This window comes from Lutra lutra, chromosome 8 (genome assembly GCF_902655055.1).
Source record: "Lutra lutra chromosome 8, mLutLut1.2, whole genome shotgun sequence".
NCBI classification, from domain to species: domain Eukaryota; kingdom Metazoa; phylum Chordata; class Mammalia; order Carnivora; family Mustelidae; genus Lutra; species Lutra lutra.
This window is the reverse complement of record NC_062285.1, coordinates 105240231-105266625: the sequence shown is the minus strand read 5'-3', so window position 1 is coordinate 105266625 and position 26395 is coordinate 105240231. Positions and strand designations below refer to the sequence as shown.

The window sequence follows — 26395 nt, the reverse complement described above, 5'->3', positions numbered from 1 at the left end:
GAGAAAAATGGCATAGATGTTTGCTATATATTTTTAATAGCCTTATTTGAAAAGCTCTATCAGATATAGATAATCAAACATCTTGATGCTCACCAAATGTAGTTTTAAAAACAGGAATATTTTGGGGTTTTAATCCTGGTAACACAATTACCTGTTCCAAATTTAACCTTCCCTATTTCTTTCTTTGTATAGTGACTGGAGAGCAGAGGATAGAATGGCCAAATCAAGGATGCAAATGTAGTCATTCTGGGTTGGATTACTGAGATACGTAGCTTTGGGGATCTTTTTCTGATGGTTACCCAGGAAAAGCATGGGGGTCCTATAAGACACCAGAAAATAAAGATTTAGAGATGTTCCCTTTTAAGTCTGTATCTCAAAACATGTATAGTATACATTTATCTCAACCTGTTCCATTTCCTAGAGTAACAAGTTTTTACTACCCAACTGCAAAGAAAATTTGACAAAGAATTTTTAAGTGAAAGGTGACTTGAGGTCATTCTGAATGGCCCTCTTTTTATGTCTCTTTCAAACATCAAGGTCACTTGCTAATTCTAGTATTGCAGGCTGTGATAACAGGTAGGTATTACCCTAGCTCTGCCTGTCATGATTTTCAGACTTTAATCACATGTCTGCTCAGCTTTCCTTTCCCAGACTACAAAGACCCAATCTTCTAAGCCTGTCTTCACACACAGCCCCTTTATCCCTCTGTTTTAGCCACTTCCTCTGGCAGCTGGTCATCTAACACCATATTTTTCCTGAGGTGGCTGTCCATAACTAAGTGTATTCCATACAAGAGTGAATTTTAGTCTGGGACGAAGGGCACTTTCCCCCCTCTTGTACTTATAATAATTCCATGACAATGCCACGCCTGTTTGATTATAGCCATGTACTTGGTGAATGTCTTCAGTAGATGGTTCTATGTGACTTTTTTCTTGTTTTATTATTGACCCTAATTTTCTAATTTTCTACTAATTTGATTCTTTTTGTTCTTTTTCTTTAATGATCTTATTTCTAAGCTTACCCATACTGAAGCTCATCTACCATATTTTGGCTTACTCAGCCTAGCAAGATCTCATTTATCCTCTGAGCTTGGCTTTCAATGACTGGAAAGTTTTCTGTTACTTTCAAAATCGAGAGTTTCAAGGTAACTGGTAAAAATGTCTTGTTACAAACCTCTTTGGAACTTACTATTTCCACTTCTCCATCTGCAGGTTTTTCTTGGTAACATTTTTCATCTGAGCTCTATTTTCTTGGTAAGTTGCCAATTGCAATTCTAATTTCTTTGGGATTATTTAAAAGTGATTTTTGACTTCCAGAGTCCATGGCACTTGACAAGGGGTAGTAAGATTTATATCATAAAATCATATTGCCCCAGTCTCCCAGTAATATTACACACTGTCTTCCAGAATCAATCCTTGATAAAATCTAAAAAAACTTGCCTACTACTCATTTTTCTCCCACCTATGCATTCAACTCCCTTAGACCTTCTTCCATAAAGTCTTAGTAACATCCCTACACCTCTACCAGTGAAATAGTTGAAGCTACCCTGTTTTTTATTTCATCTTTAGTGTGCGAAGACTCAATCACTAAAATAACAGGTCTGTACATAAGAAAGAAATGGAGATTGTCCTTTCAACCCAGAAAGCTGTCAATATTTGTTGGCCGATCTTAGGGACTCATCGACCCTGTCTTTGGTGTCCAAGTAACCAAAAACTAGTTAGTCAACCAACTCATTTTATATTAGTGGTTTCCATGATTAAATTTTAGTTTGGGTTTCAAAGAACTATTGGAATTGGGTAGAATTCTTGGCCAGCCCTCAAAGTGCAGCATGTAGTCAGCCATCTGTTGCCCAGGTTGAATCTGGTGAGAAAGGATAAGAACTTAGAAGTCATGTTTTATTCATGAAGTCTGAAGACTGCTTTGGTTGACATCCTAATTCTGCCAAAAATTAATTCTGTGACCTTGGGAAAATTATTTACCTCTCCGGTTCCATCAATAGAATAACATTAAAAATAGTATCTACCTTTTAGTGTTGTAATGGGGATTCAATCAGTTAAGACATAGAAAGTGTTTAGAACAGTGTCCAGCTCACATTGTTCTATGCAAGTGTTCCTGTTATTCTTACTTGTGTAAACAAGGATAAGCATACTGCTTGGCACAGAATGGGTATTGAAATGGTATTTGTTGAATGATTGGAGATGCTCCTGAGGCTAATGGACTTATTTAGGCATTTTTGTGTTAATTATTCTGAACTGATACATTTCATCCTATCACTCATTTCTTGATTTAAAATCTAGCCCACACTCCATATCTGGTCTTATCATTTCATCAAAACCACTGTTAATCCTTCAGACATAGCATCTCTGTCCATTCCGTGGTAACTGTGCCTGCATCTCAACTGGCATTAAGCTTTGATATAACCCTTTGTGATAACTCAATTTCTAAGATGATCCAGTTTAAAGATATGTCATTCTTTTTTCTTTTTAGATCAATTTGTTCACATATAGGGATTCAGATTATTTTATCAATATAACTAAGCATCTTGAAGTGTCATGGAATTTCATAATGTAACTGTCAAGCCTAGAATTACGATGAAGACTTCTGACATCACAGCCAACTTATTATGCATATTCCTGTCCTGTTAGCTCAAGATGCTAGTTTATTTGCATATTATTGCTTGACCCTGGTATCATGGTCAATTAATTTGTATATCCCTATCTAATCGGCTCAAATAAGTTTTTGCTACTTTATTAGTTGGCTCAGCTCCCAGCCTAGTGGCTTTTAGCTCAAATCACTTGAGCTCAGAGTGGTTTCCTTTGTCATGCTTTCAGTACTGATGGAAAGACAGATAAGGATCATGGTCATGAATGTATAAAGGAACAACTTACCATTTTTGTCTTTCAGTAGGAGGGACTGAGGAAGACATCATTTAGACATGTGGTCAAGGTATTTCTCAAGAAAGAGTATACTGGGTTGACAAAACAAATAGAACTTCTTATTTAAGGAAATTCCATTATATAAGGCAAAGGATGTATTTTACATCACTGACCAAAGAAAAATTCTAACTTGGAATTAAGCTGACTTGGACCTCAGCTAATATTATGATGTAACATTTAAGCTTCTAAGTAGAGCTCTTTATAATTTTTTTTCTTGTGATATAGTTAAGATATAACATTGTTAAACGTATACAATATATTGATTTAATACACTGGTATACTACAATATGATTTCCTCCCTGACTTCAGCTAACACTCTATATACTTTCTATAAAGTATTGTTTTCAAATTTAAGATGCGTAAGAATAACATGGGGGACTTTTAAAATATAATTTCTAGGTTCCCACCTCCTTTATATTCAGTTACAGCTTGGTCTGAGGTAGTCTCTGACATCTTAAATTTTACAATGTACAATGGGGTGATTCTTATGTAGGTAGGATACCCTATCTTTATGTGATGTAATATTCTATCTACCTACTACCTGTGCCTGAAATAATGAGCTGCCTCTGCTCATTCATGATTTTAGGTGGAGTCTAGTGGTTCCCTGAGGTTGCAGAGTTGCTTTTTCCTAGGTGACTTCAAATATTTAAATTGGCTCTATTTTCCAAATTCTATTTCTAGAACAGGAGAAATGAGAAGACATAGTTATGAGCAACTTAAAAATCATATCTTAACATTGTGTGTGTGTGCAGGGTAAATCTTACTAGCTTAGGTCTCGGTTGGCTCAACCACATCCTGGCAGTCTGCTACATGGGGATGGTAACTCTACCACCATCTCTATCACCAGGAGTCTGCTTTTTTCCTTATCTCCCTTAAGTATTGCTGCCATTTGTGAATTTCATTGTCCCACCCATTTTTTTTTTTTTTTTTTTTTTTTTGGAGGGACATAGATGCTTTTGGATGGGGAGTGCTCCTATAGCCCTACTCTGCTTTGCACAGTGTAAATTCTGTAGTGATAAGACAGGACTGGGGGTGACCAGGAAGAAGACTAGGGGTGGGGCCTGGGGTAGAAAGTGAAAAGAAGAAAGATGATGAGGTAGAGCACTTTCAACTACATTTCAACTACATTTGTTCCAGACATCCCTCAGGACGTCTGACCTGATCCCATCTCATGGCTGTCTCTTAGCCCCTTGACTTTCAGGAGACTGCTGGAATAGGTGTTTATGACTTCAGTCCTGCGTATATATTTTCCCAGCACCTTCTTGTTGGCGTGCTTGATGGGCTTTTGTGGTTCTCTTCACAACTTAGGTGACTACAACCCAAATCAAAGAGGCAGGATAGACAAACTTCTTACTCTTGTATATATGCCATGGTTCCTGGCTGTACAAACCACTTGCAAAAATTTCAAAAGGTCTATGTGCCAGCTGCAGGGAAAAGGGGAAATGGAATGGTCTTTGAGACATTCTGCATTCAGAATCTGAATCTGGGCTTTAGTCCCAGCTATACCATCTACAAGCTACTCACTTTGAATATCAGTAAAGTCAACAGCAATTGCCAGTATTGAACACCTTCTATGTGTCAGGCATGAAGCAAAATGATTTATACACATTATCTAATGCCTTTAAGCTTCAATTTTCTGAGAATATTATGTTCAGAAATTACCTCACAGGTCTATCATGAGAATCACATGAAAAAAACCAAGTTAAAGGATTTCTAAACTAGAAAATGTTCTATAGCTAGATTATAATGACTTAAGAGTTAAAAATTTTCTTTTTAGATTTAGGTTGAAAAGCTTCAACCTAAGTGAAAGTTAAAAGCTCTATTCCTGTCCATTTTGCTCAATAAGAAGTTTGGTCGTTTTTTTCTTCAAACGGCTCTATCCTTAGGTTAGAAGACCTAAAAAAGTTTAATTTGTGATATAAAGCCCAAATGAACTTAGTCTTGAACATTCTCACTAAATCTGTACTTAGAAGTCTTAAATTTCTGGTATGACAGACCCCTTCCAAACACACACACACACACACACACACACACACACACACACACAGAAAACAAACAAAAACCCAACCAACCAAACAAAAAAGTGAGGAAATCAGTTGTAACATAAACAGGTACAAGGGATTTAGTTAGAAGCAAGGTATTTACTCTTTGAGAGTAACTTAAAAGTCTGCACAGGTATAGATTTGAATTTTATAAATAAACAGCTCAAAAATACAAGACCTACAACCTCACACCTTTGAGAATCTTCAACTTTTTTAATGTCATCAGTTTCTTAGACTTCTATGCTGTAGACTGAATGTTAGCATTCTCCTAAAATTCCCATGTTGAAACCAAATCCCTGAAATGATGGTATTTGGAGGTGGTACCCTTGGAAGGCGATTAGGTTGTGAGGGTGGAGCCTTCGTGAATGGGATTAGTGCCCTTATAAAAAGGGATCCCAGAAAGCTCCCTTGCTTCCTCTGCCTTGTGAAGACTCAAAAATTAGACAACGGCTATAAACCAAGAAGCAGTTTCTCACCAGACATGGAACCTGCTGGTGCCTTAATCTTGGACTATGAGAAATAAACTTCCATTTAAGGCACCCGGTTTATGATAGTGTTATAGTAGCCTAACTGGACCAAGACACTGTTCATATTCTTCCTCAGTTTTCACAAAAAGATAATTATTTGAAGAGAAATTTACTCTAAACACACAGATGTATAAAAGGCTGTGAGGATACTGAGAAGTGGTTACTAGGCAGACAGCTTGATTTTCCATCCCCACTTTCCAAGTACAGGAAAAAAAGAAACCCAACTCATTTTCTACTCTACAAACTTATTCCTGAAGGACAGCCTTGAAACCTGTAAGTTTCAATACAAATAGCTAGATTCAGAAACTCTAGCTGTTGCTCGCAAATACTTGAGACTTGGAATATTTAGCTTGTAAGTACAGAGGTCTACTGTAGACATGTGAATGGTCCAGTCAAGTTTGTCCCTATGAGAAGGGTTGGAATTTGTGTGACTTGCTATATGGATAGATAAGAGAGGTAAAATGCTGATGCAATGTATTTTGAATTTACATAGTAGAAAAGAAACCTTGCGATAGAGTAGTAAGAAAAATTAAAGTTTTTTTTTTTCCATTTTTTCCCCCTAATATTTCCTGTTTAATTGAATACCTTGTCTTAATTCACTGTTTGGTCTATGTAAAACATAGGTCTACTGATCTCATTTTTGCCTTAACTGACCAGCCAGTCCTATAAATGAACCTTTCTTTTTTTCCCCATTCAATCAAGAATTGGTTAAACTGTTCATTGGTTGCTTTCACATTTTCCATTTTTAGCCCAAAATTTCATAAAGTAACAGAAATGATTACAAGAATATTTAGTGAGCACTTAGGGGTGCCAGACCCTGTGCTTTATTTCTCATAACACATTTATAAAAAAAATCCTATTACTTCCACTTCATAGATAATGCAACTAAGGCTCAGAAAACTAAATAATTTGTCCAGTGTCAAATTGCTGGTAGTGGTAGAGTGGGATTCCAACCCTAGTAAAACAACCCACTTTGGTTCCAATTAACCCAATTAACTAGCCATTTCCAGCAAATGTAGTTAAACATTTGATTTACCTGGGATGATCTCATTATATAATTTTGGTCTCAGACATAGGTTAAATTACTTTGAGATAGACCATCCAAGTTCTTAAAGTTATTTTAATGGTAAGTAGGTTAAACAAATTTGAAATGCAAGACTTGTTTTTCCAGGCCATAGCTCTTCCGTAAATAATTCATTATTCATTCAGCAGCTATGTTCAGTGCTAGCAGTCAGGGCATTGTGGGAGATAGAAATATAGAGCACAGTCTAGTGAGAGAAGCGTGATGTTTGAAGGGTGTAAACAAACTGCTGTTGGCATTTAAAAAAGGAAAAGATGCGTCCTGTCGGGATGAGTCAGAAAAGACTTCATGAAATCCCTCCACCCAAATGTTCTTTTCTCTAGACAGCCCGTGGTTTGTTTCCTCACCTCTTCCAGGTTGTGGCTTTCTCTGACCACCACACTTAAAACGGCTCCCCAGTATTTCTTCTCCTACTTCCCTGCTTTGATTTTTCCATAACACTTGTCATGTATTGGCACACTGCATGCTTCTTTATTGGTTCTGTCTCCCCAAATTAAAATGTAAAGTGTACAAGGTCAGGGCCTTTTGGCTCTTTTGTCCACTGATATAAATCTAGTCTCAGAACAATACCTAACACAAAGGAGGAAAACACCATATTTTGTTCAACAGATGGAAGAAAATAAGACTTAAGCTTGGCCTGAAGAATGGATAGCATTTAGCTGGGCATTGTTGGAAGGAAGAATTCAAGGTGAAGGAAATGATTTAGACAACAAACGGAAGCAGCAAATTACATAGTCTGTGTGAAGAGCTGTGTGCTGGTTAAATTTGGTTAAAATACAGAAATGCAGTGGGACAGAGTCTGGGGGGATCTGTGTTATGTGGACCTGAATGACTGACTTAATTTCACAGGGAGATGGAGCCCTTGAGATTAGGAGTCTTGAAATAACCTTATTTAATATTTAATAGTTAAACAAAAACATCCCAGGTAATTCCAATGTAGGGGTAGACCCAGGGTGTGTGGATCCTGAAGCTAATATAACTTTAGACCCTGATGAAACAGTCCACTTTGGTTCAATTATCTAGCCATTTTAGCAAATGGAGTTTAACATTTGAAAAAAAGAACATAAACAAGAAAAAAAAACCTAGAAAACAATGAGCATATATGACTTCTGGCCTTGCCCCTCTTATGTCATGGTGCTGAGATAGTGCAGTGGGTGGTAGGAGTCCTCCCAGCAGCCCTTCCTTCCCCTGGTAGCCACCAATAACCCAATTACACATGGAAGTGATTACAAGCTACATAAATATATTCTGCCAGACCCAGCTTCCCTTAACTAAATCTCAAAAATGCCGGTAGCCACTCAGATGCTGCTGAACAAGAAGAGACGGATGATGGTGGCAAAGTCAGAGACTCAGACAGTGACTGACAAATTGAGGCTGAAATATCAGTGATCATGGGAACGCATTTCTAGGACCTTGAAAGAAGACAGAACAAATGAGGGACCCTGGAGTTTTATTGGCTTCATGGTTAAGCTGCTTCTGGAACTCTGTTAAAGGGAATACAATGGATTGGAAGGAAAATTAGGGGAGTACTAGATAGAGGTAATGAGGTATTAGTTGGCCTGGGAGTTGGGAGAGGAGTATGAGCAGCAGAATACAAAGACATTATGACCATTGAACCAAAGGAAAGAAAGGTCAAAGGTGCCTGAAATCCTACCTCAGGATACTGAGTAGTATTTGGGAGTCAACTGTCCTTAAAGCTGAGAATTTATCTGTACATTAAATGATCTTTGCATTTATTAGATTACCAATGCTCAAGTGATCACATCTTTGGCCAGTGGCTTTCAAGTCTTTTGACAAGACCCTCGTATTCTTTGGTAGCTTCCTTGCTTTCTGGTTAGATGAGATGTTCTAGGCTTGTATACTTCCTGTGCCACACCTGGAACCTACCGTTTCTCTAGTAAGTACCAGGTTCTTTCAGTGAGAAACTGTTTTCAAGCCATATCTGGTGTTAGGGATGCTCAGTGCCACTGTATTTGTATATATGTATATATGTATGGCATATACATATATATACACATATATTTTCCCTCTTACACACATTAGATTTTTTTTTAATATTTCTGGAGGAAACTGCTCGTTGTTTTAAACTTGCTCTGTTATTCTTTAAGCAATGAAAGCAGTAAGCTTTTAAGTGGGGTCTTTGTGACATGAATTAGTGCAGCTTCCCCAGGCAACTTATTATAAAGAGAAATAAACTTAAATACCAAGAGAATTTGGTTGACAAATTAGTAGTTTAGCAAGTGGAAACTCACCTTTAGCATTTTTGAGCTGTTATGCTTTAGAATATAAAATGACCAGGTTGCATTAGGGTGACTTTTTGAAGTTTGCAATAGAAAGCACTGAATAACCAGTAATGTGGGTTCTAATTCCACAACCACAAACAATGATAACTATAGTGTATTCATGATGAACTTGTGGCATATAAAGAAATTTCTCATGCTTTAATATTTTATTAAAAAATTGAAAATATAATTCTGCAGAACAGAAAATTTAAAAATCCTAGTCAATTGTGGAAATCCTTCAGTTGACTTAGCTTTTGAGCAAGAGTATACCTTTTTTTTTTTTTTAAACTAAGTTTGGGTTATATAGAACTTAAAATCCAAAAGTCTCCACCCCCATCATAGACTGTAGAAATAAATGCATTGCCTTGAGGAGCCACCCTCAAATAGATTTTGTTTACTTATATTTGAAATGCTGCACCTTTAATATAACAGTATTACTAAAAACTGTTAGGTTATCAAGTACCTAATAAAGAAGTCTTAGTTAAAACCCTGGTTTCATGTCATGGGTGAATTTTGATTAAAAAAAAAACAAACACCCAGAAAAGTTCAAAATGGTCATAGGGGTTGCCTTTTGCAAGAGAAGCAGAAGAAAAAAAAAAATCAGCTTTCAGTGCAGTAGAACTAATGATTGCTACTCTGGGTATGAAACAGGAAAATAGATTTCATCTTTTATGCCAGTTCCGATAAATTGAGAGCAGCTTCTGGAGCACTGTGTTGGGATGGATTCTGAGACCGCTTCCATTCTCCGTGGGAAGGAAGCTGTGATCAATAAGGAATGGGGAGTCACAGCATGTGTGCGATGCATCTGGTATCCACGATGAAAGAGCATTAAAAAAAAAAAAAAACCAGTAAACATCACAGTCTTACCAGATAAGCCACCCACGTCCATCTTCTTCAGGTTCTTTGCCTCCAGAATGACAACAGTCAGCTTGCCGGCAGTCGGTACATAGCGAAGGGAGAAGCAAATATCACCCAATTTCTCTTGCTGTGAAACCAATAAGAGACTATAAGTAACTTTTCGAATAAAGGTGAATATAGTTTGTACACACACATTGCAAATTCTTCACAAGGAGGATTAGGATAATTAGAATGTGAAAGCTCTTAGGTTCATTGGCGTTTACCCAGTGGTCTTTCATTCACTGAGGTATGAAGAGTGATTGTAACCCATTTTGGTTTTAAATAGCTCATCTATACTTTATCATTCATCAAAATATATCCATAATTCAATAGTTCAGGAAATGAGACCGAGATGACTTTTTTAGAAAATCTACTCTGAATAGCACTGCAATGATCTTGGCAAAATTTCATAACTTTATTAAATAGCTTTGAAAAGAGTCTAACACTCCTTTAGTAGAATCAACCTACCCCAATTTTTGTCTTTTTACATTTCAAATAGGATTATGTCTAATGCTTAGATTTTTGGGAGAAGGACTTGTATTTGCATTTGACTCAATTTTTTAAAAGATTTTTAAAAAAGATTTAGCTCTTTTATTTTTAAGTAAGCTCTACACCCAATGTGGGGCTTGAACCCACAACCCTGAGATCAAGAGTCACATGCCCTACCAACTGAGCCCGGTGGGTGCCCCTGGACTGAATCATTAATGAGACATTCTGAATTCCTAGTAGTTGAAAGGCAACATATAAGAAGTTTTTGCCATTTCAGTTTTACTCCTGTCAAGTGAGATTCAACTTTTTCCCCTTATTCTAATAGTTGTACAAATCAAAGCAGCAGGTTGGAAAATTGAAATATACAGTAATACAGCACATGTCCTAGCCCCTCCCATTGTTTCTGGGGTATCCTATTTCAGGTCCTAGGAACATTCACCAACCCTGTATCTCTGGCATTTCTGAACATTTCAGTCAGAGTTTAAAGTGATGGTATAGAGAACTTTGACTTTCTTTTTTTTTTCCCAGAAAGAACTATGGGTTATGATACCTTTAAGTGTCTTACTTTTTAGGATGATGAATCAAGAACCATGGTATTCAACATGAGGAGAATTTGAATTCACATAAGCATGAGAGTGGGCAGGAGGCTGGCAGTATCTACATGGAATTCTGATACAGGGAATTAGGTATATGGCAAATTGGGGTTTATTTCTTAGGACGTGCTCTCCCCCCCACACCCCCACCCTGCCCCACAAAGTAAATTCTGATTCTAAAGGTGATGGTTGTATCAGACTTCTGCAGATAGGCTTAACGTAAGAATAAGGTACAGAAGAACTTTTCCTGTTATGCTCTTATTAAAACTGTATTTGGTCTTATCTACAACTTCATGTATGTGTTAAATCAGCCTGAGTCTCCAGTATGGAGGTAATTGCCTAAGATGTAATTTAACAGCTTAAGGAAATAAAATTCCTTTTACTGGGTATTCATTTTGTCCATCAAAGAAAAGTGTGTGGGGTGCCTGGGTGTTGCCGTGGGTTAAGTGTTTGACTCTGGTTTTGTCTCAGGTTGTGATCTCAGGGTCATGGGGTCCAGACTGTTTCAGGGCTCCGAGTTCAGTGGGGAGTCTCTTTGGCACTCTGTCCCCCCCTCTTTCTGCCCATCCACTGCCCCATACTAGCACCCATCCCCTCTCAAATCTTAAAAAAAAGATCTACTTTTTCTGATTTATCCATAGGTGAGAAGTAATCATTCCATGTGTGTGTTGGGCAGAGGGAGAGGGATAGATTTTCTGCTTAAGTAATGCTTTATTGAAAACATCACCACATGTGTTTATAAACCCCCCAGTTCTTTGATTCCTTGAGTCCTTCTAGCATCTTACCCATATACCTCTTATGTCACTCAAGACCATTTTTGTTTTACTGTGCAAATGTCTCCATTTCCCCCCATGACTCCTTGAAGACTGGTCCTTGACTGATTTATCACTTTTCATGCATTCTCAAAATATAAATAAATGAAAAATTTGGAAAATATCCCTGTTTTGAATTATCTAGGTCCTGTCTCCCTTCCATTAGTTTAGATAATAGTTAAATGTGCTAAATTCACCCAAAGTGTCTACTTACTCCCTATGACTTTATACGTGAGGAGAATCTAGTAGAATATATTCCTTTTCTTGGTCTTTGTGAAAATTCAGAACGGGAATCAAGATGATAGAAATTAATACAAAGTGTGGACAGATTCATCTGAACCTTATAAATGTAAATGAACAAAATTATAGTCAAAAAATATTCACTAGGAAGAGGATTCTTTCTGCAGGGTTCTGTCTTTTTGCCACAGTACCTTCCCTGGAGAACTCTGTCTGTTTCAGAACCAAGTTACTCTAACTGTTCTAGTTAAGCATTTTAGATATGACTGTTCTTTTGAATGGCCCCTCTCTATATAAGAGTCTTCAATTTAGGACATCTCCTATTTTGAAGAAACAATACAACTTACTTTTCTTCCAGTATTTTATCATTCAATTCTGTGATATATAGGGAATTTTTGAGATTTTGCATAATCTCTATCCCTTCTCTAGAAGGGAGGAGTTAGTTTGAACCTACCATGTATCAGGTAGGAGAAATAGGTGAAGTTACTTGTAATTATAAAGCTATGGGATGAGGAAGAATGAGTGTGTGTGTGTGTGTGTGGCAGGTGGGAGGATAGATCAAAATTGGTATTTTAGGAGAAAGAAAAACTTGGAAGACTGCTTATTTTCAGATTTACTTTTAACTCCTTAACTTAGGAACTTGAATATATAAAATTTCATATGCTTATAAAATTATAACTGACATGCCAAATTAAGCATGTCTTTTTATTCTAATCAACTGGAGTTACTTTACAGTGTTTGAAACTCTTCCATTTGAAAGATAGTCACTGTTCTGGAATTTGTGTTCTTTACGGCATCAAGCAGATAAAAACTCATTCTCAAGAAAAGGCAATGTCTAATTCATATGAACCGTTAGTTATATTTTTTTGTTGTCACTAGCTCAATAATATATAAATATATACTTTTCTGATTCTTTAAAAAAGAGCTTTAATAATTTTCTAAAACAAAATTTCAGAATTGGGACTTCTGCTACATGCTGGCTTGACTCTAGATTAATTGAGGTAGGATATTTCCCAATAGGATGGTAATGTGTTTTTCATATGTTGGGGATGAGCTGGGAACCTGAAGGTCATGTGAAGCAAGAAGAGCCAGGATATGCATCATGGGGAGGCTGTACTTCAGACGTACATGCCTGGCAGAACTCGGTGCTTCTGCTGACCTGTCCTGAAGATGGGGTCTATTTGGCCACAGCTGAAATAAGATTTAGGTCTGAGGCTTATGTTGTAAGTAAGTGTTGTTACTTTAGAATCTTAGATTGGGGGCTCCTATCACTATGAGTTGTGGGAAAGCAAGTACTTTTTTATCCTCTATGAAATCTTGCACTGAACTTCTGTGATTAGATGGAGATGTACTCTTGTTCCTGGAGTCTTGTTCTAGCATATGAAGGTTTTACTCTATCTCCTGTCACTTACACAGAAGAACTGGAATGGTTTGAGTTTTGTGGACAGTTTAACATCAACCTCTTATTTCACAATTTTCACATACCAAGAGTTTTTATGTATTACTTTAAAGTTCAAGAAACCAAGATTTTCTCCATTTAAAAAAAGTTTTCTTTAGTGGGGTTATGGTGATGGGGAACAGAAGTGGTTCTGGAAAACTGACATAGAAAGATGACCCTCCAATCTCTATCTCAGCTCCTTACTTCTCCTTGACAATTCCGTCTTGTTTTCTCTACAACAGCCCTGTGAAGTAGGTACTGTTTTGCCCCTTTTAGACATGAAAAGTTTAAGACCCAGAGGTTGCATATGGTTACATAGCCATCTCAGTGTGGACCTCAGCAAGGTCCTTTGACTCAAAATAGTAAGTTTTCTTTACCATCAGATCGCCATCTGGAAAGATTAAACTGATACTGCAACTGACAACCCACTTAGATATTCCACTCTCACTTTACAGTCATGCTGTCTAACTAAATGGTTGTTCATCACCAGATTTCCCCCTGACCTGTTCTTTTCAATGTCCCTTTTGGTTAATGTCACTAAGTAATCAATTTCCAGTGACTAGTGTTTCTTCTGTTTTTCTTTAGTCCTTCAGCCCACAAATCTTGACATTTCTTTGTCAATGTCTCTCAAATGGATTTTTAAATTTTACTTAATTTTTCCCTATCCTTATTAACATGACCTCTACCCTCCTCTCTTCTACCTACAATATGACCTCCATCTCTGCTGTGATATTTGCCACTGTCACCATCACTATCATCACTGCCATCCCTTTTGCCTCCATTGTGTTTGAGATCCAGCTCTGAACATTTCTGTCATCCTTTTCTTGCAGCAGTCTGATGAAAGATCTCATGAGTCATTGTCTCTCCAAAGTCCGGTATAGACTATATACTAATGCCAGGCTAATCTTTCAAAGTACAAACCCACTTTCCTGACTTTGAAGAAGCTCTGTACTTTATCTCTGTCCTAACTATTTAAACCTTCTTCTTCTACTTTACTATCTGCTCAACCTTCAGAATATATTTTGAATCTGACCTCAACTCTCTACTTTAAGGCCTTCCCTCTGGTACAGATAGGGAGACCAACCCTCTTGATTTGCAGATGACTATTGGTTTTAGCCCTGAATGTCCTGTACATACCCTGAGAAACTTCAGCCCCAGGCAAACTGTTATGATTCATGACCTTAAGCCCAAGTTCTTATTGCTGGCTTAGACCTCTACAGTAGCCTCCTAATAACCTGACTGCTTCCAGTCTTGCTCCTTTCTAGATTCCTTCTCACCTTCCAGGCAGAAGATTCTTTTACAATGGAAATCTGATCATGAGGCTGTCCTAATTACAGCCCTTCCTTGTCTTCCTATTTGACTTAGAATGATCTGAATTCCTTACATAAAAAGGCCTATTGTCTGTTTCCCTACCTCCTACTGTGCTCCTGATTTTCCTCTCCTCAAGACATGCCAGGCACACTTCTACCTCAGGACATTTGCCTTGGCTGTTCCTTCTGTCTACAGTATTCTTCCCCCAGATACTATCATGGATTGTCCCATTAGTTTATTTAGCTTTCTGCTCATACGTCACTTCTTTTAAGTTTTTATATGGCCATCCTATCTAAAGCCCCAACTGCTCCTAAGCATACACACTACCTGTCCCTTTGCTCTGCTTCTTTCTCATTCTAGCACATATCATTTAAAGTTCCATTATGTTTTTTTAGGTTTCCCCCACCAGAATATCAGGTCTACAAGAGAAGAGAAATATTTTTCTCATTCTCTATGTTCTAAGCCCTAGAATAGTGGCTGGCACAGAGTCAAAGTCCATATATGTCCCTTGAATGAATACATGTAAATTGCTTTCTATCAAATATAGTCAGATTGGTCCCCACATTATACTCTATTGCTATAGGTCAAGTTCTCCAGGGAAGCAGACTCAGATTTGCAAGCGGGAGTGGAGTATTCTTTGGATCAGCACCTGTGGGAGAGTGCAGGGAGCAGAACTGTATAGGTGGAAAAGTTGGGCTGTGATGTAGTCTTACCAGAGGCCTCATCCAATCTTATGGGGAGCTCTAGAGCTGGGATAGCTCATCAGATAGGTTCTGAATTCTTAAAAGAGGTGAAATTTTTATGCTCCTGAATCTACCAGTCATTGGGTGTGGGTTGTCCTCACATCTTACCAGCAGTCTCTTCTGCTGAGGGTGGTGCTGAGAAGGACTTCAGTTATGAGCCATCAGCCATCAACGCTCTAGGCAGTCAGATGGTGCAAGATTGGTGTGTGTGGGAGGGAGTTCATCAAAGCATTTATCACTACATTTCCATGAGTTCTCTTCCTTTTCACCACCAAATTTTTGCATAATCAGGAAATCCATCTGCAATGTCTTTAGTCCTTTCTGCCTAATAAAATTACTCTGACCTTTAAGCCTTAGTCCAAGTTTATATTGTTAACAAAGTACCCCCTTACTTTTCTAGCCAATGTCGATTTCTGCTAACGATTGCTTTATAGCCATCAGATAGTGCCTAGCAATGATTTTTTTTCCCCCTATTTATTTCATATGTGAGTTTCCCTCATCCTAAATTCCAGGGGAGCAGGGATTGTACTTCATAAGCCATTATTATGTGCTTTCTTAATACTAGCAGTATAAATAACTGTTGATTGTTTTTTGAAGTCAGTACCTCGCCAACTGTTTGCTTTATAAACAGCATGGACTCTAGTGCTTTATGAACAGTATATCCAGTTTAAAGATTTTTTATTTCTTTATTTGACAGACAAAGATCACAAGTAGGCAGAGAGGCAGGCAGAGAGAGAGGAGGAAGCAGGCTCCCTGCTGAGCAGAGAGCCCGATGCGGGGGCTCGATGCGGGGGCTCGATGCGGGGGCTCGATCCCAGGACCCTGGGATCATGACCTGAGCCGAAGGCAGAGGCTTTAACCCACTGAGCCACCCAGGTGCCCCATATATCCAGTTTAATCAATGAGTCAGTTAATGAATATATTTGGAGCTCCTTCTTTGTGCCTAGTGCCATAGATGTAGCCATGTTAGCCCTTTCACAGAACTAGAAATGAAAACATTTCTGGAAATGTAGTTTTTATAAGATAATTTCAAAACCCTATAGAGTTGCAGCCAACAGATGAGTACTTCTGCTGGTGTGATTATCTCATGAAGGGGCCTTATTACTATTAGGAATTTCAGGTTTATGTATAATTTATTTTAGTCAATTGCCTTGATCACTAAGTGGAAACTGCCAGTTAGTGAAGAAAGTTCCAGCTGTGAGATTCAGAGAAATTAATCCGCGCTTTTAGAATATGGAGCTGACAATCAGAAAGAACCTTTTTTCTGAGCAGCTTGATAATTCTGTTATTTTTTAAAGCAGCCACTGAATAGAGTAGACAAAAATTAATGATTTAATAGACAACTACAGCAATGCCTTTCCTTTTTGAGAAGAATTACATATATATTTTAGAACAGAGGTCATCTCCAATGGATAAATAAAAAGCTTGACTTAAAATGAATATTTATTGATGGCTTCTATAGCACCATCCATCATTTTATGTGTGAAAAGAGGGGTTCATCTTTTGTGACCTTGCAAATGGAGCTAAGTTCACAAGCTTGTTGGAAATGCTGTACTCTTGAATGAGTTTTAAAAAGGTACCTGAGTTAACTTAATGCTGTGACATTTTACAAGGACATATTCTATTTATGTTAATCCTAAGATTTTTCCATGTGTCAAATTGGTGATAGTTTCTCTGGGTAGAGGGTTCTTCTCTGAGGTTGGGAGTCTATTTAAAGGTTGACAAATTAAAAAATGGCAGCCCCAAAATCTCAAAATGAAAATTCAGATGATTTGCATATTCTTCATTTATAAAAATACTAGGACATTTCCAGTTATAAAAAGGATAATGTCAAGTTTCTCATCTTAATAAGAGTAGCTTTAAATACATCCTTTGGGTGGTAGTAGCTTTCAAATTCATTTTATTCCCACAACTATACTCATACCACTGAATTATCTGCCAAATCAGTACTTACATCTAATGGTCCAGATGGTCACAGTATGAAATGGTGGTCTGGATGTATTGAGGCTAAAATGACTGAACCTGGCCTAGTGTACAAATACACAGTAAATTGTTCAGGTGAATGAGGTAGTATGTTATATCTTTGAATACTTACTTTATGAGGATACTATATAACTTATTAACTCTAGATTCATTTAATTATTTCTTATTTACAAAAAATGGGTTCTACCATAAGACTACTAGTCCAGACTCCAGATACTTAGATGAATAAGAGGACCTTAAAAGTTCTGAAAGAAGTGGAGTGACAGATTTAGATGGAGAAAAATCGTGCAATCATACCATAGAGATGCCACCAATGCTATGGGAGTAGAGAAGGTTGGAACTTCCTAGGGTGTAGTGACAGAACTAAGGAGGGGAATACTTTAATTGGAGATTTTTATCCCTGATAATCATCATCAATTTCTCTGGCCAGCCAAATGCACATTCTTTGTAAAACTAATGGGCTTGCCATGCAAATCTAACTTTAAAACAAGTAATCTAGCTCTCCCCTTTCAATCAGAGCCTGTATGTATGTATGGGGTGTGATAAGTAAGTGCCTGAGCTGAGATATGAAGGTCAACAGGAAAAATCTGTGTGAACCACATGAAGAAGAGGGCAAAAAGGTTCTAGACACAAGGATGTACCTGCAAAGTCCTGTAACTACTTAATCCAAGTTACAAATGTTACAAAATGCAAAAAAAAAGTTACCAAGTTTCTACAAATGTAAAATTCATATAATTAAATATATCTGCTTTATGATTTAAATCTTCAAAATTTCCTCTTAATATATTTATTGTCATTTGGAGATGTACTTTACACTTGTAGTCCTATTAGATACAACAGAAACAGGTATTTTGACCAGATCAAAATAAGAATGATGAAAGTAGAAAATCAAAATGCTTATTAAAAATAAGTAACAGCAAAGTACATTACAGAAGAGGGAAAAGAGGGAAAAAGTTAACTGAGATGTGGGCATTTATCTACAGGTACTGTTCATTCAACAGATATTTATGGGACATCTCCTACACAGGTACCAGGACATAGTAAAGCATACAAAAATCAACGGGCAAAATAAACATAGTAAAGTTATGAGTATCTGGCTCATCAAACAGCAAATACTACTATATTTTAACAAAAATCCCATTTCAACCACCTTCTTCTCTAGATAATGCCACATTCCTCTGTTCCTTTTCCGAGCCAGACTTCTTGAGTGAATTAGTGACAATCACTGTCCCTATTTATTCATGTTCCACTGGTTTTGTTCTCCATTTTCTTGAAATGGCTGCTGCTAGTGTTTCAGATGACATTCATCGCAGCTGTAAATATGTTTTTTACCTTGAAGTCTCAGCAGAATTTGACATCCCTCTCCTCCTTGGATTCTGCGATACAATGCTTTCTTGATTTACCTGCCTCTCTGGCCGCTCAGTTTTGATCTTGGTCTTTCTTAAGCGTTAATCCTAACCCATTTTTTTTTTTTCATAAACTAGTAGAGGTATACCTGGAGAGCTTCTGAGTTTGGTTGCAGACTGCCACAATAATGCAAATAATCATGTGAGTCAAATGAATTTTTTGGTTTCCAGTGCATATAGAAGTTTATACTATACTGCAGTCTTTTAAGTGGGCAATAGCATTGTGTCTAAAAAAATGTACATACCTTAATTCTTCCCCCCCAAAATGCTATCCATCAGCTGAGTGCTTACAACTTGTAATCACTCATCATAGATCATTCATCACAAATATAATGAAAAAGTTTGAAATATTGCAAGAATTATCAAAATGTGACAGAGGCAGAGATTTATAAGCAAATACTGTTGGAAAAATGGCAGCGATAGACTTGCTTCACAAACCTTCTATTTGTAAAAAGCTCAGTAAAGTGCAATAAAGGAATATTTTACAGAGAGTACAGGCTTGTACTCTCCCTGTCTGCAGCTTTAATAACAATATAAAAGTGATTGCCACGTGCCAAGTGTGTGTCTTCTCTTTACTTTGAGCTCCAGACTCTCTCCAACTGCCTTCTTGTCATTTTCACATTAGGATATTTCACACACATCTTTGACTCAAATTCCAAAACCTGAATTCATGATCTAGCTTCACGAACCTGGTTCACTCTATTTCAGTAATTGTTATCAGCCTCCAACTAGTCGCGCAAGCCAGAAAACCGGGCATTACCATTGACCACAACTACTTTAGAGTTCGGATTTTATCTGTTAGAAATTTCAGAAGTGGGCTCACTTGTTTTCATCCTTTACCCAATAAATCTCACATTCTGTATTAGAATATTCACCACTCTAATCCAGTCGGTCATCTAGATTATTCTAGAAGTCTTTGTTGGTCCTCCTAAATTTACTCCTGAACTATAGAGGACAGAATCACCTTTTAAATAACAAATCTTGAAATCCTCAGGTGGTATCCTGTCTCTCTAGGGATAAAGACCGCCATCTTTACCATCAGTTATAATATGGGGTCTGGCTCCTGCTTACTCCTCAGCCTCCTCTCCTAGCACTTGCCCTCTCTGTGCTCCAGCCACATCAGTTGTCTTCATAGGATCAAATATGTCACATTAACAACATACTCAGAACCATCACATAAACTGTTCTTTTGTTTGACACATTCTGTCCTTTCGTTCTCCCTGTTTAGTTAACTTTTTCTCATTTGTCAGACCTTACCTCAATATTTACAGAGGTGTTTCCTGACTTGCCAGACTAAATAAGGCTCTTCTTATATATTCCTTAGTCATCCTCCAATACTCTTCCTTGAAATATTGATTATAATAGCCCTATATTATAATCACTTACAGTAACTGTAATCATGGACAGCAATCATGTATTTGTATGGTTATTGCATTGTACCTCACTCCCATGAATTTGATCATCTTTGCATAGTGTCCTTTTATCTATATGCATAGTGATTGGCCCATAGAAGATGGTTAGTACATATTTATTGAGTCAAAGAATGAATATGTTTACCGAATGCTTCATTCTGTCAGAGACTACTAGCTGTTTGTCAGAATCCACTCAGAAGTGGGATTAGTAATCCATTCCACTTTATGTCATTTGCAAAAAATGAGCAAAACTTAGTCTTGTACTTGATTCAGTTTACCAAACACCTAATTTATATTTTCAGTATGTCAGTCATGGTGCAAGGTACTGGGAAAAAAAGGCTGACTGTAACTTGTTCTTGTCCTTAAGAGACTTATTCTTGGCCAGGCAGAATAGGCCTAAAACAGAAGTACAACATAAAATGGCAAGTGCCATTATAGAACATGTTTTAGGAAGAACCACTATAGAGAAGGTAGAGGAATTTGTTGTGGTTAATTTTATATGTGAATTTTGAGTGGAAGGTAGGGGAATGTGAACAGAATACAGAATGGAAAGGGAGTCCCAGAAATGTTCTTGTCAAAAGATTCTTCATGCCGTAGTGTGCTGTGATGCCTGAAATACCACCATTCAAACCCTTTTATTAAAGCTTTCCATCTCTAGGAGTCTTTTAAAATGATAAATACCGTTTTGCCCCCTAGTGGATGATATGACAATCCATCATGGTATTAAATTTTAGTGGACAGTTTCTTGGGGGTATGGAAGATTTATCTGAGTGGGAATGGGCAAAAATGGGGAAGATCCTGAGTATGTCTATAATTTGGGATGCTGCTTTACTTAGAAGAGGGCAGAAGTGGGAATCCAGGTAAATCAATTGCATGAGGACATGTGAAGAAAGGAGAAAATGGAAAACAGTTTGGAAGATATCCAAAGATAAACTTGACCAAGTTGCCTTGTCCCATTAATCTTCTCCCTGTGTTAACTACATGTCCTTGATTTTCTGGGTCAGGCCTGATTTTTAATATTCTATTTTCTTGTACAAACGTGACTGAGGCTCTGGGGTTGAGTGGACTCTTAACACTGGTTTCCATAATTCAAATAAGTATTTTAATCCTCTGTAGTGAAAAGTGAAATGTAGATAGCAAGTACTTTTGAAATAAGGGCAACTTATTTCTAAATAAAAATGTAAAATGAGCTCTGCACTTAAAAGGAAGCCTTATAAAGAAATATGTGGCAGGTGAGCCATTGATCCTCGAACATTCATTAAAAAAACAAACAACAACAACAAAAAAACAAACTACAAAAAATGCCAGGTAATCATTGGAAGGCATTGTTGGGCACTTTTCACCTTGAGAAGAGTGTTATCTCTTGTGGTGGAGGTAGGCATTTGGATGATTTCTACGTAGGCTTATACTGATAAAGCAGCATTAAATTTTTACTAATCATACTCAACAACTGCAAAGACTTTGCATCCAGACCTTTGTCACTTGTAGTTATATTTACTGGTGCAGGCTAACTAACTTGAAAGGGGATACTGTGGGTGTAATAAGGTCTTGGCAGAGAAAGCTCAGTAGTCAGGGTGCTGTTTATATCCAGAGACTACTTTTCTCTTTTTAGTTCCACGATGATGATGATCAAGAGGAAGTCTGGAGGTAATGGTAGTGCCACACAGTTAGGAAACATCATTGGCTCAGGAAGGTTTTCCTTTTCCTCCTGAGAGAGCTGGGTAAAAGAGGAGATGGTGAATGCTGAGCAGACCCAAGCTGTGCCACTAAACAGCTCTAGGGGGCGCTCTAAGCAAATTCTTCTCTTGCTACTAGATAAGTAGCACTTGCTGTGTCTTAGAGGCTTACAGAAGACCCACATGTGAGCCTGGGGGAACACAAAAATCAAGGAGAGGACCGAAAGGAAGGTGATAAAAAGAACTGGTATAGACGAGCGAGTCACAGACAAGCTGATGGAGGGGGTTTGGGGCGGGGAAGCTACTTTAAAGCAAGATTAGGGAGGTCAGAGGGGCCAACGCAGCTTCTCCACTCTGGCTTCAGCAGGTTGTGAGTCTGTCCACAGCAAATGGGAGCCTTAAAAGACAAGACAGGGAAGGAAAGCTGATGAGTTGTGATTGGGCACCAAGGCAGCGGGAAAAACCAGAGAAAGGAATAAAAAGGAAAGAAAAAAATTGAAGGAGAGTAAAAATGTTTATCTATTTCATCTTCTATTAGAAAGAGGGCAGAAGGAAGAGACGATAAGGAAAATCAAACAACTCGGGAATAGTGAAAAAAGCAGTGGGATGATTTTGAAAGTCTTTTTGTGTGTGTGTGGACTCACTTCATAAGAGGTGAGACCTGCTGCCTGGCGAGGGACTATGGGGGTGGGACCTTAATTATTAGTTCAACTGGCAAGAACCCAGGAGACGTATTTGCAGTAATTCAAATCCCCAGAAATAAAGAATTTGATTTGAACTTTAGATGACAGAGAAGATGGATATAATCTGTAGACTGTGTCAGAAAGAAATGCACAAAGCACTGAGGTGATTTCCTTGAGCAACGTGAAGCTAAGACTGTTAGTTCTCTTCAGGATTGAAACAAGAGATAGAGGTTACAGCAACCTCATTGGTGCAAAAAAAAATTATATGACATTTTGAAGTTCCATTAACAGCAGCAGGGAGATTTGGCATTAGGATAGGGACATAGGAAAGTGTGAAATAGAAAGCCATTGAGAAGAACATGGGCACGTAGTTTCTAATTTGCTTTTAATCCAGAACAGAGATGCATTCTGGTGGTGGTTGGAACAGCTAGAGAGGCCCTTTACATGTGTGTCAACAACTCCTATGAGAAAAAAATAATCTGAAGATAAAAAGTTGTAGATAAGAATAAGGTAGCATCAGGAGTTTAGCAAGAAGGGCATGTGTTCCTGGGTAGGTGGCCCCTAAAAGTTGCTATTGGGTAACTTTTTGGGGAGATGTAGGAAACTATTTTTGACTGAAAGGAATATATTAATTTTGCAGTAAAGCAAGAGGGAAGTTAACACTCCAGAAGGGATTGGTTATGGGGGCGGGGGGGGGGCGGGGTTGATTCTCCTTAATGGAGGGGAGAACAGCACCTAGAGCAGAGGAATGGATTCTTGGAAAGGAGAAGCATGGGTTAGACGTGGGTGCGAATGTGTAATGGGAAAGACAAAAGCTGGAAAAGACAAGCTTTATGGATGTGCCTGGCTCTCAGAGTCTTTAAGAGGAAGGAGAATGAAGATGGCAGAAATGCAAGAATCCAGGTGAAACACAACTGCCCTTTAGAAACACTTGTGGAAATGATGGTTCTCATTTGAGAACATGTTTGAAAATAAAAAGGGCATCTATGCAGATAATGCAAAAGTAGAAAATAAAGTCCATGGCCATAAAAAGGAAAATTATGAAAGTACTGTACAAAGCAGTATTAAAGGAGATACACACTATACAGCAGAGACCTTATAACCTGAAACTAATTTCATAGGGGTTTGCAAGAAATAGAACAAAAACTATACTTGAATGTTCCTCATCACCCCAGGTTCTACTGTGCTCTCCATCTTTGAACATGCTGCTTCCTTTGCCTCATATAACGTCTCTCCCTTTGTTTTTCTACTGGATTCCTACTTATTTCTCAACTGTTACCTCTTTATGAGTCTTTCCCTAAGAGTTTGGTCTTTCTCCCATCTTTGTGCTTCTATGACAATTTCCAGACTCTCAGTATAGCACTTGTAATATCACACTCTACATGTCTGTTTACTTATCTGCCTCTTTCATTAAATAAGTCCAATGTTTTAGTCAGTTTTATCTAACATGGTGTCTGTCATATGGCTAAAGGTCAGTATAAAAGCTCAGATCAAGAGAGTTTATCTTACTGTAGGAAGGGCATAGGACAGAGAAAAAGAGCAATTCTTAGTTTTTGTGCTATAGTAGGAAAAATTTTTGAAATTAGTTGGTCAAGACTGAGAGGGGAAAAATAAAAGGCTCTTTTATATACCCTAGTGATTGGGGGTGGGGTAGGGGGAAGGAGGCTATGTCTAGCACGTGGCTGATAAATTTTTTTGAGTTAAGAATCATTTGGATTTCTTATTAAAAGCAAAAAATGGATGTACAATTTTGGGGGTCAAAATTTCTAGGAGAGTAGGTATGCCGAAGACAATGGATAAAGATCCTTGGGAAAATAACTTGGCAGGGCAAAAATGTAGAAAATGCAAAGAGAAAACAATTGTAGTTTGGGAGGACTGCATAGGCTTTAAAAATGGTACATGAGTAACATCAGGAATTTCTCTAGTTTGATGTTTGAAGAGAAATTGTAACTAGATTTATATGTAATAACACAACTACCTTTGAATGGTGAGAATAAAATGAGATTAAAGATATAAAAGAGCTTCATGAAATGAAAGGTATTAACATTATTTTTCTTGCTAGTTTAATAACAGTAGAATACCATTTTGAAAGTTTCCCCTACTTCTTTGCTTCATTATTAACTTTTTTTTAGACATTGAGGAGCTGGATCTCATAAAGATGCAGAAGAACCCTCCGTTTCTCTAAGATGTAATAGCTGAGGTGGAATATTTGAGTTTCTAAGTAGGTATAAAAGTAAATTATGACTATGGCCATTTTAGTCCTTTCCAGGGGAGTAATAACCCTCTATAGATGGAATGCTATGGGAATTGTAAAAAAACCCTTTACTCGAGATGAAGTTTTTGTGCTTACGAACATGTCGTACCTACTGGGTAGTTTCTTTCTTTTTCATTTTCTTTTTTTTTCTTTTTTTTTTTTAAGATTTTATTTATTTATTTGACAGAGAGATAGAGAGTACAAGTATGCAGAGCAGCAAGCAGAGGGAGAGGGAGAAGCAGACTCCCTGCCGAGCAGGGCGCCCTATGCTGGGCTCGATTCCAGGACCCTGGGATCATGACCTGAGCCAAAGGCAGCCGCTTAACCAACTGAACCACCCAGGTGCCCCTACTTGGTATTTCTTAAGGTCACTGTGAAAACTGTCATTAGGTTGTGGGTAATAGAAAAAATCTTTCTCATGCATAGTCCCTTCAGTTTTGGGATACAGATGAGATTCTGTGGAACAGTGTATATAGACATATAGACTACGAATTTGAACTTCTTCATCTTGACTGTATCTAACTGACTTGAAGCAATGTGAAGTGTACTTAACTTCAGTGACTTCCTTCAGAAAACAGATTAACGTGAACAACTCAGAGACAATAAATGAACACCCCTGACGACATCTTTCTTAATCTTGTAGTTTCTTAGTGAAGCTATCTCATCTGCATATTACTTCCCCCTGCCCCCACTCCAGAGTTTTTGACTTCTATCTCCAGTGGTGATCTTCTGTTCTCATTCACCTCTGCTTAAAGGTTGCACAGCTAATTAGTGTATTTCTCATGTACGCCTTAAATGCATTGCATGTTGTTACAGAGGAAGTCAAGTATATTTGGAATTCAATTTGCAAAGATTTCACAAATTGTTCATTTTGCAGAAACAATTTAGTTTCCATCTGGTTTGTCTAGGGGAAAGTTCATTGGTGTTCATTGTTAAGAAAATCAGAACATCATTAGAGAATTCATTGGTCTCTTGGATGTCACTAAATCACACAGTGCAAAATATACTTTATCTGCAAGAGAGTATGATATGAATTTTGAATGGCAGCTACTCTCTTCAGACAAACACATAAGTACATCTTACTTGCTTCATTTTGCATGTATTCAGACTGAAGGTTGGAGCGACCCTGCTGAGATGTCAGATTTTTTTAGTTATGTAAAGTATATCGCAGAATTTTGTGAGCAATGATTACTAAAAGAATTTAAGACCTATGTTATGCAATTGTTAACTCCAGGTGTTTTAAACTATGATGATTTTCCTCTTTATTTGCAATGGCATTCTGGCTTTCATCTTTTTGAACATATTTTTATGAAAGAGATCTTCATACGTTTCTAGGAAACATAAACAAAAAACCTGACCCATACATTTCTGATCAATTTCACCACATGACTTATCATTTTATTAAGATTTTGTTTTATCTGTGTTTTTATCTATTATATGATAGCTTATTAAGGGAAATCAGTGCTAATTTTTTAAAAAGTACTTTTTCAAGTGTGAAATCATGTAAAATCATGTTTACCAACACTGTACCTTAAAATACTTTGTAGATTTCCATGAAATCTACCTCAGAAAAATAATAACCCTTGTTCAATA

At 37.5% G+C, this 26395-nt stretch overlaps 1 protein-coding gene and 1 long non-coding RNA gene across 3 annotated transcripts in view; one reads left to right on the top strand and one right to left on the bottom strand.

Moving 5' to 3' along the window:
* SYT1 (synaptotagmin 1) overlaps positions 1 to 26395 on the bottom strand; it is a 550018-nt gene that overhangs the window by 87863 nt on the left and 435760 nt on the right. For both annotated transcript variants that reach the window (XM_047742887.1, XM_047742886.1), the window contains exon 8: positions 9736 to 9853. In XM_047742887.1, the coding sequence (XP_047598843.1) occupies positions 9736 to 9853 (118 nt within the window). The remainder of the gene's footprint in view (positions 1 to 9735; positions 9854 to 26395) is intronic.
* LOC125107613 (uncharacterized) overlaps positions 1 to 26395 on the top strand; it is a 357800-nt gene that overhangs the window by 39898 nt on the left and 291507 nt on the right. The gene's annotated exons all lie outside the window — the stretch shown is intronic.